Source organism: Petaurus breviceps, unplaced genomic scaffold (assembly GCF_028583685.1).
Source record: "Petaurus breviceps papuanus isolate PSGF00001 unplaced genomic scaffold, PetGlider_PUasm1.0 90763, whole genome shotgun sequence".
Classification (NCBI taxonomy): domain Eukaryota; kingdom Metazoa; phylum Chordata; class Mammalia; order Diprotodontia; family Petauridae; genus Petaurus; species Petaurus breviceps.
In genome coordinates, this window is record NW_027187340.1 from 13,352,145 (window position 1) to 13,372,495 (window position 20,351).

General features: G+C 34.2%; 1 protein-coding gene across 4 annotated transcripts in view; it reads right to left on the reverse strand.

The window, feature by feature from the left end:
* Positions 1 to 20,351, reverse strand: part of NCKAP1 (NCK associated protein 1) — a 123,665-nt gene that overhangs the window by 89,726 nt on the left and 13,588 nt on the right. For 2 of the 4 annotated variants that reach the window (XM_069068587.1, XM_069068585.1), the window contains exons 2-3: positions 10,960 to 10,977; positions 9,770 to 9,880 (exon numbers count right to left, since the gene is read on the reverse strand). In XM_069068587.1, coding sequence (XP_068924688.1) covers positions 9,770 to 9,880; positions 10,960 to 10,977 — 129 coding nt within the window. The remainder of the gene's footprint in view (positions 1 to 9,769; positions 9,881 to 10,959; positions 10,978 to 20,351) is intronic. The other 2 variants (XM_069068586.1, XM_069068588.1) reach the window with 1 other exon arrangement.

Consider the following 20,351-nt stretch of genomic DNA (forward strand, 5'->3'; position numbering starts at 1 on the left):
ATTTGTGCGTAAATTTATTTAAATACTAGACATCCCTATCTGCCCAGTCTGGAAATACAGCGTTCACTCATCAGGCCCAATCTCACTTTGATTCAGAACTGAAGCTCCAACCTGTGATCAGTTTTAGCCCTGATGCAACTCAGACCTGCCAGCCTCAGGCTACCTAGCAAGCAGAAATTACAGGTAAGTTTATCACTACACCTGGACATAATTAAGGCATATATTGACACATTCAAAGGATTTACTCTAGTTTTTAATAGAATTTCCATAACTTTTCAACCTTTCCAACAACAGTTGGTGTGTAGGCTATCATTATCTTTATGGTGATCTTTCTTCTTAAGATTATAATAAGTTCTTTAAGTCATGACCTAAAATTTTGTAATTTTTAGTGTTTCCTTATTCTTTAAAAAAAAAAAAAACCATCACATTTAGGAATGTGCCAAAACAAATGACTAGGTGATTCAAATAGCTGGAAACTAGAATCTTTTTAGGTGGGGAGGGGATCTAAAAAACTAGTCAACAAATCAAATTCTTTTCTAAACTACCAAACTTTAAAAAACAGTCACATGAGGATTAACAAGTTTCCCTTCAGATGAGAATCCTAGTCAGGTCAGGATGTTAAATTTTCTTTAAAGTATTCCTGACCGTTCCCAGACGTTTTGTTCTTTCCTACTCAAGTTAACTTTAACTGAGTTGAAGTTCTAAGTTTTCACTAGTTCCTTTGGTAACCTGGAAATCAGGGCAAAAAAAAAAATCGAGGTGGACAGCAGAGAGTAGCAAACAGCACTGAAGCATTTACACCTTACCTTCTTACTTTGTACAACTGGCTTATTTCTGCACCTAGATTTCTGTAGGTATCACAGCTACATGGTCCTCAGGCCTACTAAGCATTTTTCCTAAGGAAATCCTCCTACCTCCATCCCCAACAGAATAAACTCCTTGAGGCCAGTGCCTGTTTTTGTCTTCTACTAATAGCATATTATATATAGGACACTGAAAGTATTTAAATAAATGTCTATAGAATCAGAAAACCAAGTGTCCCATGAAATGTTTTTTGTTGCTTCTTGATTCATAATGAAAATCAACTTTTTTTGTATTTCCAAGAAAAATCTGAGTTGTTATCCATCCATTTGGCTACAACTTCTTTATGTCTTCTGGTTTCATTTATAGCAAGAGTTCTGAAATGAATATGCCCAATATATAGTATTTCATACTAGTAGATAAATTTGTCACTGAGTAAGTATGTTATTTATAGTCAATAGTTAATGTCTACAGATCTAAAAACATTAACATCCTCTACCTTAATTTCTGCCATTCTGCAAACTCACATAAAGGGAAAGGGGACACATGAGACAGAGGGCCCTTTTGTATAAATAATCCAATGCTCTGTAGATAACCTATTTGTGAAATGCCTTGCCATAACAGGCTGGTTCTTGGGCAGCTAATATATTTTGTTATGAGGAGTACACCTTAAGTCTCTGCTGAACCTAGGTCATGTTTATGAGAAGCAGGGATATGAAGAAGCAGTGTAGCAAAACTTCTAGAGGATTTCCTATTATTTAAAAAAAACTTTAAAAATTATTTTTATCTTTTAGTCATCTGAAACTTATTTACATATGTATGCATACATGCATGCATATATGTGTGTTTTATGTATGTTTTATGTTTTATGGTATCCTAAACACCTTAGTGCAACTTAAAGCTTTAATAGCTTAAAATAATAATATATAAATATAGGCAAAGCTGTATATAAAATTAGGTCTTAACCATTTTGTCCATTTAATTCTTTCCTTCCCAAGAACAAAAATACTGCATACATTTTCCTTCCTATGACAATTTTTCTAGTTACCCAGATTCACAACCTTAGTCATCTTAAAATCCTCACTCCCAATAGCCCCAAATATTTAATCAGTAGCCAACTCTTTTCAATTCTAACATTAAAATATCTTTCCTATCAACCCTGGTCTCTCTATTCACATAGCCACCATCCTATTTCAAGCACCCATCAATGCTCATTTTTTAAATGTTAATCTGGAGTTTGGACTTACTTAAAAAATGTAATAAGCTCATTGAATAAAGATTGTTTCATTCTTTGTACTTTTACCCCCTAACACTAGCAAAGTGCCTAGTGCACAGAAGGTACTTTACAAACACTTGGTTGTTGCTTTGTAATTTCTCTAGCCAAGTTCCTTTAAGCATCAAATCACCTAAATTGGCTCCTCCTAATATCTCCCATTATTACCCACCCTATCATCTTGTTACAAAAATGTTTTCATGATCACTTCACAAACTACCCTATCAGACAAGAAAAATCCCCATGAGAAAGGGAATATTAAGCTAGCACAGAAATGGAGAGTGAAAGAACTATTAAAATAAACCCAACAACAACAACAAAAAACCCCAAAGTTTCCTTGAAATGATCTGCAAAGGGTCCTAGTTGCAAAACAGACATCCTGGTTACAAAAAGTTATCCCTAATGCTCTCTACATAAATGAGAAAAAAGGAGACAGAAAACCCGTGGCTCTTTCTCTTTTCTTCAAGTTTCAGTCAACTTTTTCTAGAAATATTCCTATGAGCACCAATGAAGCTAGATGATGATCATAGGTACAATAACTAGAATTTATATAGCACTTTAAAGCTTACAATGTATGTTATATACATTATTTCATTTAACCCTTACAATAATCCTATGAAGTAAATTTCATTATTATCCCCATTTTACAGATGGAGAAAATGAGGCTGAGATAGGCTAACAGTTTTACCCAGGATCAAACAGCTAATAAGTGTCTGAAGCAGGATTTGAACTCCAGTACTCCTGGCTCCAAGTACAGTGTTTATGTCCATCATATTAATTCATTTAATGTTTTAAAATATAATTTAGGGGCGGCTAGGTGGCGCAGTGAATAGATCACCATCCCTGGAGTCAGGAGAACCTGAGTTCAAATCCGGCCTCAAGACACTTAACACAAAAACTAGCCGTATGACGTTGGGCAAGTCACTTAACCCCAATCGCCCTCCAAAAAGCAAAAACAAAAAACACAAAACTGAAATTTACATGTATATAACTTCATGAAGTTTTAATTTGTGATATAAGGTTTCAATAATGTTGTCTATTCCATTATACCACTGTATTTAATAAGGCTCTCAAATCTTTGTCACTGGTCCCTTATTCACCCTCTCCATTTTCCACAGATAGCAATGTCTTGAATAATGTTTTCTTCCAGAAACAGCACTTATCCCTTAACCATATTCAGGAAGTCTTCAATTTACTAAAAGACTTTGTTTTAAGAGTTCATTTGAAATCTTCTTTTTTTAGTGCCTATTTAAAAAAAACAATGTTGTAACTGCCAATTAGGTTCCTGAGTCCTCAAAACCTAACCATCTTCCCTCTTCCCCCATCACGTCCAAGTGTTAGCAAAAAGTGTTATTTAAAATTTATTGTTGAAAGGGAAGGGATTTTTATCAAGAATTCCAGGAAGCCAAAGGCTTCTGGATAATATGTTCATCACAGGTATAAACTTCCTATGAACTCACTGGACTCTTTCAATGATGTAACAAAGTACTGATGAATACTGAAGGGATCAAGTAAGGTGCAACTCTCTACCTCTTGTTTAGAGTTCTTAAATGAGCTTGGATGATCTGATATACTCTCTATCTAGGATGTTTTTTCCAACTGTTTCTCTCCTAATCTGGTCTTGACTCCATTTGTTTTTTTTAATATCCTTCAATAGTTTTATTCCTTCCCTTCCCTTTCATTTAAGCTAGATGTGTGTGTGTGTGAAATTTGCTCAACTCAGTAAGGATCCTGGAATGATTCTACTATGTTGTTATCTTGTTATTCTAATTATGTTATAATCCTTTCCCTGTTTAATGACATTTTAAGTGCTTGATCTTGGACTCTTGGTTTTAATATTATACAATTCAATACAATTAACTGTCTGTGTAGCTAAACCTGCCCATACTCTTGAGGCCATCAAATAGATATTTAATAACAGAACATACTTTGTTAAAAATGCACTCTTCCTGGTCAACTGAAAGAGCAGAAAGCCTTTGCTCTAGCAAAATGCCTACCAAACAACATCACAATCTCATTTTATTGGATGTGTTCAGGGAGATAAAGTTGGCTTGAAAAATCCAACTCATTTCAATTCACTCTTTTCTGGTACAAACTTGACAAAAGACTCTTGAATATCTTGCTTACAAAAGTGTAATGTTGATACTATTTATAAGGAAAGAGCATTTTGAAAGTTATTGATGTAATACTGTATCTTAACACATAATAAAATTAAATAAGAAATAAGTGGCACCATGTGCCATGGACTCATAACTTTTTTTACCAGCAAGCTCAAGAGTTGGCTTTTTGGTGCCTTTTTCCATCTGACTTCAATAAACTTCCCCTCTTAAAAAAAAAAAAAAAGATTCTCAGACTCTCAGAACTACTAAAGGAAAGGATCCCAGACCTTCCCCTCCTCTCTGACCTCCTAAAACAACAACATATCAGTCTTTTTAGGTTATTTTAAAAAAGGAATACTATAGGAACTATAGTACATTATAAGGCAACAATCAGGGGGCAAAAATTGCAAAAAAAAAGGAAGGCAACTATAGGATTAAAGACATAGGTCTTTCAGTCACTCTTCCATACTTATTATTGCAAACTAAAAATGGACCTTCTTTACCTTTCTACTCTCCTCTCACTAGTTGGGCACATTTTTCTACTAGCAATTCCTCTCCTAGAATCAGCCCATTAGATATTACTTTAAAGTTCTGTTACATGTCAAATAATTTGATATGACAGGACTGTAAGTATCATAATCTACCTAGAATCTACTTCTCCAACCTTTAATCCTGAATGTGACAATCTGGGGGTAGTACTGGTGAATTCTATTGCAACATTCTATTATTACAACAGGCAACTCTGATGGGCTAAAGGACTTTTTGCAGTGCCTATGTTACCCCATTTTTAGGGTTAAGCATTACCTTTCCATCCAATTCCAATGCATTCCAACACATTGATTTTTTAATGTAATATTTAATTTATGTGTGTAGACATCTTATAAAAGCAGCATAACACTGTAGCTAAACAGCAGGACTTAGAATCAAGAAGACAGGTATAAATAGAAAGAGTGGTACAGTGAAAAGAACACTGTCTCAGGAGTCAAAGGATCTGGGTTTAAATTTAAATCTTGTCTCTTAACATTTATTAACTTGTATGACCTTAGGTAAATCACTTAATGTCCCTGGGCTTCAGTTTCCTCAATAGTAAAATAATGGGGGTTAACTAGATGTAGATAGTCTCTTAAATCCTCAATTCCAGCTCTAGATGTATGATCCTATAACCAAAAGAATATACAAGAAACATTCTTTTTCTAATTCTATTCTAAGTAGAACTTGATTTATATAGAACAATGTACCTTTTTTTGGCTTAAAAAAACAAACAACACCTTTTAATTTTGCATAAAAGCTGAAGGGTCAGGATTTGAACCTAGGTCTTTGACTCAATAGCCAGTATTCTTTCCATGTATTAATCAATTGAGAGACCTGGCCAAGTACTACCTCTAATATACTGGTTGTGTGACCCTGAGTAATTCACTTAACTGTTCAATATTCTAGGCAATTTTCACTATTCCTAATTTTCCATGTAATGCAAATCTAGGAATGAAATCTGAAGTAACAACAGTCTTTCTAATGTGAAATAAGAAAGGAATTTCTAAATTAGTTTTTAAAAAAATAATTATTGGGGTGGCTACATGGCGCAGTGAATAGAGCAACAGCCCTGGAGTCATGAGGACCTGAGTTCAAATCTGGCCTCAGAAACTTAACACAAAAAACTAGCCATGTGACCTTGGACAAGTTACTTAACTGCATTTGCCCTTGGACAAGTTACTTAACTGCATTTGCCCTGCCTTCCCCCCTCCAAAAAGCAAAAAAAAAAAAAAAATTACTATTACAGCTTGAATCTCATTAGATAGGTCGGTTACGTTCACCCAGAAAAAATAGTTCTTTGTTCAAATTGCAACTCAATCAGTTGTTTCACTAAAATATAACCTTGGTCACATATACAGTACTGACAAAGCACTAAATGTGAATGGCCAAGTCCAAGACAACTGAACAGCTCAGTACGGACCATCACTATTATTAGAAAAACAACAAAAAAAAAAAGGTCATCTTAATGACATCAGATCAGTAATATTACCTTTGATACAAACAGAGCTATTTAACTAAGTCTTATTGGGATGATGCTGTTCACATTCTTCAATATAATTAAACAACTAAAAATGTTTTTACTCTTGAGTGCAATTTCCCTTGTGTTCTTAAAGAAACAGCAACTTCTTCAAAGTCATTCTATGAAATGCCTATAGTTGCTATATATAGTAATACATATATTACTATATAATAATAAGACTAATATGAGCAAATAATAAGAAGGGATATGACATACATTAAATAGGAAGCTGTTCTAAGAGATCAAATTAGAGACAGAAGATGTGGACTCAAAGCCCTAAGTGGCTATGTGACCTGACTTGATAGCTATATAACCTTAAGAAACACATAACCTCAAGAAGAATGAAGATTGCTCCAATAATGGGAAATAAGACTGAACTTATTTTAAGTTTCTGTTTCAGAAAACACAAGCAACAATTTTCTGGATTTTCACCTAAAATTGCTTCCTTTCTTCCAGTAGCCTTCATCAGCTATAAGAAGAAAATGGCGATGAGACTCAGAGTAGGACAGAAATAGACCAAATATAACATATATAAACCTATCTGGTATCTGGCCAAACAAGAATGGTGTATGGCATATGGTAGGAAACTAACAAGTACTTAGAAGCAAATAAACTATGGTGATTAACAGGGATGATTCAAAAGTATACCAGACGAGTTCTTCTGGACTCATCAGACTCACACTCCTCCTATTCCTTGAATTTATTTGGTATTGGACCACTGGTGAGGTTAACAGAACCTTAAATTCCAAATATAAACTATTTTTTTTTTGGAGGGGGGAAGGTAAGGCAATTGGGGTTGAGTTGCCCAAGGTCACACAGGAAGTAAGTATGATCAAGTGTCTGAGGCCATGTTGGAACTCAGGTCCTCTTGTCTCCAGGGCTGGTGCTCTATTCACTGTGCCACCTACCTGTCTCAACTATTTCTTATGTATCATTAATATTACCTCAAGTTTAATGTAGACAGACATAGGTGGCATGTGTGTATGTATGCATATGTGTGTATGTACACACACACACACATTCCTTTCATTCCTCAGGACACAGATACAAAGCAGTCAATATTCAACTTAAAATACTAAAGACTATCTCAAAGTACTATACTCTAAGGGATACTTCATTTGACTTTGGGGTTTATGCGATACTTTACAGGAATTTTCAGTAAAAGCTGCAGAAATTCCATTCCTATCCCAAACTAATCTAGTACTCCCCTCTTAAAAAAAAACCTAACCTCTCTTAATAATTTCTACCCAAAGAATAAGGATCCTGTTGTTTCACCAAACTAGTGTGGAAGTATAAAAGTGTTCAATAAGTGCTTGCTGATTATTAAGAAATATCTTGGGGTGGCCAGGTGGCTCAGCGAGTAAGAGCACCGGCTCCAGTGTTGGGATGACCTGGATCAAATCCGGGCTCAGGTACTCAGCACCACACCCAGAAATAATAACTGGCCGTGTAACCTTGAGCAAGTTACTTAACCCCAATTGCTTAAAAAAAAAAATCTTAAAGGCAAAACTGTCTAAGCATTTCAAGATGTAAATTTTAAAGCTTATTAATAAACACTATTAACAATTACTATACCACTAGTGATGGGAAAAAATAAAAATGAAAGATAATGCTGATAAGTTTCAACCACACTAATAAGTACCAAGACTGTATACAAAACTGAGCACATTAGCAGGAATACAACATATTATATAGATATAGAATATAGTCTGGAATTATCTGAACAAGAAAATCCACTAAATACTACTTTCTGTAAAAAAGTAGTCGCTAACCAAATTAAGAGTATAAACAAGCACTTTCAAAGCACCTACTTATAACCAGAAGCCAATAGGGCTAAAAACCAGTACTTTTAGTTAATAATTTTAGATCATATTTTATCTATTAAAACAGGATTTCCACTTTACGGAACACAATGTGATCCTAGAGTTATTATATGTACGTGAAAATATAAGATTATTTTCATTAATCATTATAGAATTCATACTTTTCACTTTTTCTAACAGTCTTCCTCCTACCTTACCACCGAATTTATGAAGCTTTACTGCAAAATGCGAAGTTATCATGAAGTTAGTTAACAGAGAAATATAATCATTCCATGAACAAATCAGATTGAGTAAATAAGAGGTGATATGATATACATTAAATGGAAACTATCATAAGAGATCAAATTAGAAACAGAAGAGATGGGTTCAATGCACCAGTACTGAGACATCATAACTATGTGACCTTAGGAAACATACAACTGGTTAAGGTCTTAATTTCTTCATCTGCAAAAGGGATATAAGTATACTTGCACTATTTACGCTCTAGAGTTGTTATGAAGCTCAAATTAAGTAGTGTGTGTGTGTGTGTGTGTATAAAAATGTTTTGTACCTCTAAATCTTAATTAAAATAAAATTGAACTTACTGAGAAACAAAATTCAAGAACAGATGTATAAATATAAAAGAATAACTGAAATATGAGGAAATAAAAGGACTAAGGACTCCAAAATGGAAAGATTATAAAGGAAGCAATGCTTAATGCGGAAAAAACATGGAAAAAAGGAAAACCACGAAAGTAATAAAATTATTTTCACCAAGTATCCTACAATTCACTTTCCACTAATTTCCATATCACCTTCTAATTTTTTTCTAAATGTAACCATGTAATGATTATTTTAAATGATTTTAAAATTTCTACTATTTTTTTTGGTTCCAGATCTAAAATTTTATCAGTACAGGGAACTCAGCTCCAGGAAGGCAATTCCTATCAATTCAGATGGGCACTGCTCTGTAGCTGATACTTTGAAAGACTTGCCTAGCAATGAAAAACTAAAATAATTTGCCTGGGGTCACTCAAACAAGTATATCAAGAGACTAGATGTGTAATAAAGTCTTCCAGATGCAGAGGTCAGGTTTAAAAAAAAAAATTCATTATTCCACACTGATGCTCATTCACTAATTCTAGCTTATGGAAAACATGCACACTTATATACAAAAGTATCCAACAGATGCTATTCTGGATAAGAATATAGTTAAAAGAAAATAGTCTCATTTAACAAGATAAAAGGGATAATAAAGATACTTGCCAACTTGACTTTTTTCCTAATATATTATTTGTTTTTAAAATTTAAACGTTATAGATTCTAAAATTACTAGAGGAACAAATATACCTTTCAAATAAAAAAATTTCTAGCAAAAATAAGTTGCTAATAATGTATGAGTTAAAAAACAGAGCATAATAGGTTTTAGCTAAAATGAAAAATTTCCAGGTAGGTATTTAAGATGCTGGAAGAAGACATACATTTTTATTCACTGCTCTAATTGTGTAAAGAAAAAATAATCAAATACAAAACTTGCCTCATATTCTCTGTCCTAAAAAGGCAGTGTGTCATATTTTTATGCCTCAGAGAAACTGTTTCTAAAAACTTACAGAAGTATGGAATTAATATATGAAAAGGAAATAAGAAACATGATAAAGATTTAAAAAACAAAAACAAATGACTGAGGGTTTTTTCTGAGAAGAGATAAAATAAAATATTAGGAAAGTGGGATTAGTATACTTACATTGTTGTTTCGAGTCTCTACAGCAGGAAATTTTCTGACTATGAATTTCACAGCAGATTCCAGGTTTTTGTCAATTAAATATGATGGTTTTGCTTTTGGGTCTCCACATGCCTACAATAAAAACAGCAATAAGATAAAATGTGAAATATAGCTAATATCTAAAAAACAAGTAACTGTAGTAAATCTGCAAACAAAAACTAGAAAGATATATATATTTTAGTGAGCAGGTGATAAAATGGATAGGCAAAGTGCAAGGATTGTCACAGCTGAAATATGCAATGGGAGACAGTACAGAGATGTTCTTCTACTGAAAAAAATGCATGGGAAGTTTCAAAGCAGTTAGCGCAGAACAGCAGTGAGGGGAAAAGCTCAGTCCTAAAAAAAGAAAAAGATATTTTACTTCTATTTGAGGTAGGATTGTATTCATCTGAAGCTAATAAACTGTTAGAAAATTAAATGTCATCTGTAGAATACTAGGTATGTTAATGTACCCTATATGATTAAAAATAAAAGCAATCAATGTTTAAATTTCTCTCTTTTCAGAATCTTTCTCCTTCATTTCACCAAATCTATAGCAGTATAGCTAGTTTTGGAAGCTGGGAACTCTTAGGATCATCTTTATAATGCTGAAGTGTTGACTGCTCTTCTGATCACATAAGTAGGTTATAGATACTTTCTAGCAAAATTTTTAATTTTTATTTTTAATATTTTTAATCTCAGATAAGCATAGATAAAACAAAAATATTCAGAATTTCATTTGACCACATCATAAGCATTATAGCATTCTCTGCGGCCAAAAACCCTAAATATATGTTAGAACTGTGTTTCTAAACAACATGAACACAAATGAGAAAGAGAATCTTGCATAATGCTTCATAGCTTAAATTTCTCCAAAAAAGTAATAGAATGTTTGGTAACTGGATGCTGAAAATTATCTTCCTGAAAAGATAATTTTTGTCAAATTATACTTATACTTAATGTCTCTCACGCTGTATTCCTATTGCATATAAAAGTAGGTGTAGTCTTTCCAAGTTTTTCTCTCTATACTGCATGTGAGGAAACATTTAATTTTCCCTCTCTTCACTGATTTCTATGGCTATGTTGTGGATTACAGAGATAGAAGTCATGAAACATGAAACTGATCTGAAAGCGGGCAAGCGGGCAGAGGGAAGGTGAAAAGCTTTGCAAACCTTCCAAACTTGTCCTTGCTGGGGAAGCATTGTAATAAAAAGAGAGAAAATTACATATAAACAAAGATTGTCAAACTATGACATGCGAACGTTTCAGTAGAGAACTAATGCAGTGCAGATCATGGATAGTAAAAACAACTGTAAGGTTATATAGCATGTTACTATTACCAACATTTTAGGATACATATTTATATTACTAGTGTATATTTCATGTAAATAAAATACTGGGGATTTTCTCAGAAAGTATACCAGTTTATTATAAAGCCTCTGTAAACCAATAAAATGATAGTGTAAAGGGAAAAATTAATACACTACATGCAACTAATGAAAATAGGAAACTATCAGTGAAATTTTACATACCTTAAAAAGAACGGTAGCCAAGAACAAAAATAAAACAGTTATGGGTATTTCTTAAACTCCCATCAAACTGAAGAGATTCTGTTCAAGCATCACCTAATTTTCCTTTCAAAACCAATTCTAAAAGTATAAAATTAAATGTAAACATTTCTATTTTCTCCAAATGAAAGCTGGGATGCAAGTCAAAATTACTGTGATTAACCAGTATAGTCACAAGAAACAAAGTTCCAAGAAATCTCTAACTTGGAAATTTCTAACAATGCTAACATCAGATTACAGAGTTTCCCATTATTTTATTTTTATTTTTAAAAATATGTTATTTTCATTTAAAATATTCTGGTATGTCTTTTAAAACTTCAAATATTTTATCTAGTTCGTACACCTGCTGCCACAGATACCTACCTAGTCTCAGAAAATACATAAACATACAGTAATCTAGAATGCTATCATGGAAAAATCACTGTCAATTCAACAAACAGGGGTGGCTAGGTGGCGCAGTGAATACAGCACCAGCCCTGGAGTCAGGATGGACCTGAGTTCAAATCCGACCTCAGACACTTAACACAAAAAACTAGCCATGTGACCTCAGGCAAGTCAACCCCAATTGCCCTACCTTCCCCCTTCCAAAAAAAATTCAACAAATTTTTGCCAAATGCCCACCACGTGCCCAGATGTCTAGGTACTGCTATGCACAAGTAAAATAAAGACAAAGCAACACAGTCTTTTTCCCTTGAGGAGCTTATTTCTCAACAACTTTGGTTCAATAATTCTCATTTGTATGTTTTAAGGTTTTTTTCCCATAATAACACTCTGACGTAGGTAGGAATAGTATCAATATCCCTATTTTATAGATTTGGAACCAAGAGACTTAGTAACTTATTAAGCTAGTAAGCAACTGAGGAGCTATTTGAACATAAGACTATTAAGTGCTACACTCTTTCTACTATGTCATAACTGCCCTATATATGTAACAATATGAACACCAAGGATAAGTGATGTTCATAATGACAACTTTGAGATAGAGCCAAGATTTTGAAATGCCTTCCCAAAAGTTAAAAAATATATGTATGAAGTAACATTAAATGTACTATAATATTTTTTTTAATGAGTGGTACAATGGTACAGTGCAGAGACTGCTCTATTTGGAATCAGAGGAAAACAATATTTATTAAGAACTTATTTAGTGCCAAGCACTAAGAATAAAAAGACATAAACGGAACAGTCCCTGCCACCAGGGAATTCACATTCTACTGGGGTGAAATAACAAGTAAACAGGTGAATAAGGATATCTCAAAACATGTGATATTTAATCTTCCCCAAATCCATTTCCACACTCCTAACCTCTAAACCTCTTCCAAGCTCCCTATTTACTATCCACCTTGTCACACAACCTTGACATCAACTCAACTCCTCACTCAACTCACATGTCCATATGTTGCTAGGTTTTATTTCTACCTTCACAAAGTTCCTAAAGCATAGATGTCTGTCCATGCCTCCTCCCTAATTAAATATAGTGTCTCCTTATTACTTTCAAAAATCAAATATAGGGGCAGCTAGGTGGCACAGTGAATAGAGCACTGGCCCTGGAGTCAGGAGGACCCAAGTTCAAATCCGGCCTCAGATACTTAACACAAAACTAGCCATGTGACCTTGGGCAAGTCACTTAACCCCAACTGCCCTATCTTCCCCTCTCCAAAAAGCAAAAAAAAAAAAAAAAAAAATATATATATATATATATATATATATATATACACACATATATATAAAGCCTTCTATTTGACATTCTAAGCACCTGACCACTTCCTACCTTTCCAGTTCACTTAAACTTTCTCCCTTCCACATGCTCTACAATCTAACTACAATGACCTACTTGCTACCCATTATATATTTCACATCAACTCTCCTTGCCTTTACAACGCTAACCCCGTGCTTAGATTGCTCTACTACCTTTAAGACTCAGCTCAAATCTGATCTTTTGCTGGAAACTTCTTTTAGTCAGTATTTCCCTACCTTAACCAATCCTAGCAGCTAGCAGCTGGTACCTTTCCCCTTGAAGTTACTTTCCATTTACTCTGTGTATATATCTAGTTTACATGTCTCCCTCATTAGAATGTCAGGTCCTTAAAAGAGCAGGTCCTATTTTTGTTTGCTATTAACCATTTAGCAAATGTTTTAGTAACAAAATATATACGTGTACTTTCACCCACTAATGCCTGGATGAGTCAGTAAAGGTCTCTTTCCTATGGGCTATGAGAAGGAAAGCTGCACAAGGAGAACATTCCAGGCATGGCAGGCAGGGTATATTAGCATGGGCAAATGTAAAGAGAAGGGACATGCTGAGTACAAGTGGCCCAGTTTAACTAATGTTTACAATGAAGAAGAGGACATAATGTGTAATTAGTCTGGAATGATAGGCTGAAAAGAGACTGTGAAGGGCTTTAAATGCCCAGAGTTTGTATTTTATCGTAGAGACAACAGGGAGACACACTGAAACTTCTTTGAGCATGAAAATGAAAATATTTGATAAACCAGAAATCACCATGCCCCATAATAACTTGTAAAAGTTTAACAGAAAAGAGTTGCCATTTTGTTTTTCAGTCATTTTCATTTGAGTCCAACTCTTCATGACTCGATTTAATATTTTCTTGGCAGAGATATTGGAGTGGTTTACCATTTCCTTCTCCTCATTTTACAGATGAGGAAACTAAGGCAAATACAGTTAAGTGGCTTGTCCAGGGTCACACGCTATTAAGGGTCTAAGGCCAGATTTGAACTCAGAAAGATGAGTCTCCCTGATTCCAGGTCTGGCACTCTATCCACCATGCCCCCTAGCTGTCTTAAGCAATTGTATACACAGTGATGAACTTGCCTCACACTGAACAAACTAGGCAAGAATGAAATTTTAACATCAACATAAGAACTTGCTTAAAGTGAGTGGAGTTTTCTTTTCTTAAAACTTTATAAGCCTGGCATAGTTAAACATAATATACTAGAAAAACCTCTTAAAAATTTTTTTTATTTTTAGTTTAAACACCAACCCCCCCCCCAAAAAACCTAGAGCATTTTCATATACAAATGAAACTATAAATTTCCAGTTCATGCCACTTTTCTCCATTAGAATGTTAACACTCTATGTTACCACCACAGCTCCTCACAATTAATAAAATAAATTTATCTTCCTAGGTTTCTCTGGACTTTTGTGTTTGAATTTAAAGTTCCTATTCAACTCTGGTTCTTTTCATCGGAATGCCTGCAATCCTCCAGTCCACAAAAGTTCCATTTTTATCCCTGAAGGATTATTCTCAGTTTTGCAGGATCAAATATTCTCGATTATAAATCTATATATAATTCTCTTTTTACTTAAGGCAATTAGGAAGATCTGAGTTCATATCTCACCTCAGACACTTCCTAGCTATGTGACCCTCAGCAAGTCACTTAATCTCTGATGGCCTCAATTTCTACAATGGTAAAAATGAGCATGATAATAACACCCACCTCAGAATGCTGTTGCAAGCTATCAAATGAGATAATATCTATAAAGTACTTAGCACAGTGCCTGGAAAATAATAGGTCTGCCTTTGGTTCCTCAGTATATAAACATATTTTTTCTGGATGTTTTTATTTGAAGTTGAAGGTTTGTATTTTGGCTACTACATTCCTGAGACTTTAATTGCTGGATGTTTCTTTTAGGAGGTGACTGGTGGATGCTATCTTCACTTTGCCCTGCAGTTGTATGAGGTCAGGTCAATCTTCATTTCATTTTCATTCATTATTTCTTCAAGTATTGTTTCTGTGTGTAGACTTTCATTTTTTAAATTATGGTTTTCAAGGAGTCCAATGATTCTAAAATTCTGTTTCCATCTTTTGATTTTGTTCTAATATTTCTTGTCTCCCATGGAATAACTGATTTTTATTTGGTCTATAATTTTCAGGAAGTCCACTACTTGGATAAGGTTTTCCATGTTCTCTTCTATTTATTCTCCTTTACAATTCTTTCCTAAAGAGCTTTTATTTCATTTTCTTACTCTCATTTTATTTCCTCTACTTCCCTTTTGGTAAATTCATTTCTCTCCCTTTCAGTCAGGAGTCAGTCCATAACACCTTGCTTGCAGGTGTTATGGAGCTACTTTTCTCTTTTAGCCTGGATCCTGGAGCATCTCTTCAGTAATTTTTTATAATGGTCAATTTCTTTGAGTTACTCATCTCTCCAGCTTTAGTTCCAGAATTGGAGCTTTGTTCCCAGACCAGACTCCAACCCTTGCTGGGTTTAAGTAAGATGATGGAATAGACCTGCTTTGCCTTATCCTGGATCACCCAAGTTCCTTTGTTGACCTCCATCTCCTGGGGTTTGATCTGCCTCTTCATCTCTCCCCCCAATCTTTGAGGTTCATCGATGGATCTTAAGGGCCCTCAAATGCCCCTCAGGACAGAATGCCAGGGACCAAAAAGCCTGGAGTCCAGTGTCCTAATGTCTAGTATGTGTCATACTGAACACTACCACTTTTGAGAGCTTCCAAGATCCCTGCTGTGGATCTCCAACCACTCTAGCCTCAAAGGGTGGGGGAATGGTGTCTTCTCTTTCAGGCTGCACATATTTCTTAACCTTCTATGACCAAACTGTGATGCTATAGGCTTGTCTGCCTTTACTTGATGCTGGCAGCCTTGTTTCCCATTGTCCACACACTTCTGGTTTACTTTTTGTGCAATTCTGGCGTCCAAGTAATTTCTGTAGTTTCTCAATGGATTTCTTGATCATTATTTGGACTGGTGTGAATTTCAGGTTTCTGCTGGAGTAGGTACATGGAAACTTGAGAAGTCTACCTCTATTTAAGCAACCATCTTGAAGAGAAGACTTTCAAGGGCCTCTCAAGATGACTATTCATGCATGATACTCACATATAGCTGTGTATACTGATATATAACCAAAAGCAGAGCTTCTGAAAATGATCATTTCACTTACTCTAAGAGTTAACTACACTATCTTCAAGCACTATGTTCTAAGAAAATAACTTATTTCTGTTTCAAACACTAATGTTTAATATTACACCCTAGATAAAACCTTCAATTCATACATACTGTAAAACAGTACTGTAAGTAACATTCTTGGGGGAGGGGGAATGACAAATCAACCCACTCAACTCATTTAAATTGTTTTTCTCTACATCATCAGAGGTTTTTAAACTTTTTGTATGTCATAGCCCACTTTGGCAGTCTAATGAAGGCTCTTTATCAGAATGTTTTTAAAATGCATAAAATACATAGGATCACAAAGGAAGCCACTTATACTGAAGTAGTTATAAATTTTTTTTTTAAGTTTATAGGCCTCGGATTAAGAACCCCATGCCAAAGAGGTTTTTGTATCAGAAATACTTTCTATGGCTGAGAACAAATGCTAGTGTCTGCATTTCATTACAATAACATTAATACAATTAGAAAGGTACATCGTGTTTAAAATTTTTACATCTATATTCACTGGGGGAACTGATCTATAATTTTCTTTCTCTGTTTTGTTTCTTCCCAGTTTAGGCATCAGTAACATATTTATATCATAAAAAGAATTTGGTAGAACTCTTTCTTTGCTAATTTTCCCAAATAGTCTATATAGTATTGGAATTTATTTTTCTTTAAATATTTGATAGAATTCACTTGTAAATCCATCTGGCCCTGGAAATTTTTTCCTAGGAAGTTCACTAATGGCTTTCTTTAAATTCTTTTTTTGAGAAGGGGTTAAGTATTTTACTTCCTCTTCTGTTAATCTGGGCAATTTATATTTTTGTAAATATCCATTTCACTAAGATTGTCAAATTTATGGCATACAGCTAGTCAAAATAGTTTCTAATTACTGTTTTAATTTCCTCTTCACTGGTGGTGAATTCACTCTTTTCATTTTTTTTTTTTTTGCTTTTTTTGGAAGGGGGAAGGTAGGACAATTGGGGTTAAGTGACTTTCCCAAGGTCACATGGCTAGTTTTTGTATTGTCTGAGGCCAAATTTGAACTCAGGTCCTCCTGACTCCAGGGCCAGTGCTCTATTCACTGTGCCACCTAGCTGCCCCATATCCTTTTCATTTTTGATACTGGTTATTTGGTTTTCTTTTTTAAATCAAATTAACCATAGATTTATCTATTTCATTGGGTTTCCCCCCCATAAAACAAGCTCTTGGTTTTATTTATTAGTTCAATAGTTGTCTTAATTTTAATTTTATTAATCTCTTTTGGTTTTCAGTGTTTCTAATTTGGTATTTAATTGAGAATTTTTAATTAGGTCTTTTTCTAGCTTTTTCAGTCACATTCAGAGATATAAAACTCCCCCTCTAAGAAGTGCTTCTGCTGCGTCCCATAGGATTTGGTATGTTGTCTCACTATTGTCATTCTCTTGAATGAAGTTATTGATTGTTCCTATGATTTATTGTTTGACCCACTTATTTAGAATTAGATTATTTACTTTCCAATTAACTTTTAATCTATCTTTCCATGGTCCTTTACCACTTAATTTTTATTGCACCATAATCTGAAAAGGATGCATTTAATATTTCTTCCTTTTTCTGCACTGGATTGTGAGGTTTTTGTGCCCTAGTACCTGGTCAATTTTTGTATATGTGCCATGTACCACTGAGAAAAAAGGTATACTCCTTTCTATTCCCCACTCAATCTCCAGAGGTCTACTATATCCACCTTTTCCAAAATTCTATTCACCTACTTATAACAGGAATGAGGGTTGGTTCAGTATTAGGAAAACTATCAGCATAACTGATTATATCTACAACAAAATTAATAGAAACCATATAATTATCTCAATAGAAGCAGAAAAAGCTTTGTGACAAATGTTCTAAATCACTATTGATTAGAAAAACGCAAATCAAAACAACTCTGAGATAGCACATCACACTTATCAGATTGGCTAACACAACAAAACAGGAAAATGGTAAATGTTGGAGAAAATAGTGGGAAAATTTGGAACACTAATGCATTGTTGGTGGAACTGTAAACTGATACAACCATTCGGGAGAGCAATTTAGAACTATGCCCAAAGGGCTTTAAAAATGTGTATACCCTGAGCAGCCAGGTAGCACAGTGAATAAGAGCACTGGCTCCAGTGTCGGGATGACCTGGATCAAATCCGGGCTCAGACACTCAGCACCACACCCAGAAATAACTGGCCGTGTAACCTTGAGCAAGTTACTTAACCCCGATTGCTTTAAAAAAAAATGTGTATACCCTTTGCCCAAAGAAATTGCAAAAATAGGAAAAGGACCCACATGTACAAAAATATTTATAGCAGCTCTTTTTGTGGTGGCCAATAACTGGAAATTGAGGGGATGCCCATGAATTGAAGAATGGCTGAACAAGTTATGGTATATGAATGTAATGGAATATTACTGTACTATAAGAAATGATGGGCAGAAGGAATTCAGAAAAACCAGGAAATTCTTATATTAACTAATGCTGAGTGAAGTAAGCAGAACCAGAAGAACACTGTACACAGTAACAGTACTACGAGTGACTATAATAGACCTAGCTCTTCTCAGCAATGCAAGGACCTAAAACAATTCCAAAGGACACATGATGGAAAATGACGTCCACATCCAGAGGAAGAACTATGGAGTCTGAATGCATAGGGAAGCAGACTATTTTCTTTTTTGTTTTGTTTTTTCTTTCACATGGTTTCTCTAGCTTGCTCTAATTTTTCTATACAACATGACTAAAGTGAAAATATGTTTAATAGAAACGTATATGTACAAGCCTATATCAGATTGCATGCTATCTTTGGGAGGGTAGAGGGCAGGGAGGGGGAGAAAATTTGAAACTTATGGAAGTGAATGCTGAAAACTATTTATTTTAAAAGGCACACTGATTATATAAATGAGGAGAGAAGGCAGGAGAGTAAGTAGTTAAAAAAAAAACTAATCAGAATACTCCAATAAGCAAAGCTTAAACTAAAAGGAATCCATTCTCTCCCAATTCTGTACATTATATCCCATTTTTCTTAGTTGAAACTCCAACTCACATTTACAACCTTTTAAAATTTCCTCTTAAATTTCTCACCATCACCTCAAATCCAACATGTTTAAAAACCAAACTTATTTTTTTTAAAGCTTATTCCACCCCTATAAAATCAATCTTCCACCAAAATTTTCTTGGCCAGTGGTTGTACTACTTTCCTAGTCAAACAAACTTTAAGTGCTTTTAGGGAAGCTACAGATAATATTTTTAAAAGGAGCCTAAAATTAGGCCAGAAAAAAAATGATTTCTGATTTAGCAATCAAACACTGTTCACTAAAACTGCTCTTGTTGATCCATTTGTCCTTCCTTTACTTTGTTGACCTTGAGTTTAATAGGGTCTGAACCCATTATATTATTATTATTAGCTCCATTTAATGGATGAAGAAACTGAGGTTCTGAGAAGTTGTGTTTTGCCCATGATCATTCATCTAATAAAATAAATGAGATTCAAACCTAGATGTCTTCCAAATACAATACTCTTTCTACTATATTTAGTTGCTTTTTATGGGAATGGACTAATTCAAATTTGAAAGAGTTATCTCCAAGCACAAAGGGTAAAAATATGGCCAGTTTGGCCATAAAACATACCTAGGTTGGAATGTAAGAGGACAGGAGAAGAGACTTTGCTAAGGGCAAAATTTTAGGACAGTCATTCATTGAAAAGATTTTTATTGGATATTTACTAATATATGTACATTCTATAAAAATATTAAGTATCCATACAAAGGCCTGTTTTTTAGCAGTTAAGTACACTACTCTGCTGAATATATACAGAAACTTATATTTTGTCCAAAGAACAATGTAAAGTAAATGGAAGGCAACAGTAACCAAAATGACAATTAAAACTGTGCATGGAAAAAAAAAAAAAGAGTTGTTATTAGATCAATCTTCCTTCAGTGATGTTTAATCTTTACTTTGTACTACTGAATTGTTTGGAATAGGGAGAACTGCAAGAAGTTGCTAATATAGATAGATAGATAGATAGATAGATAGATAGATAGATAGATAGATAGATAGATAGATAGATAGATAG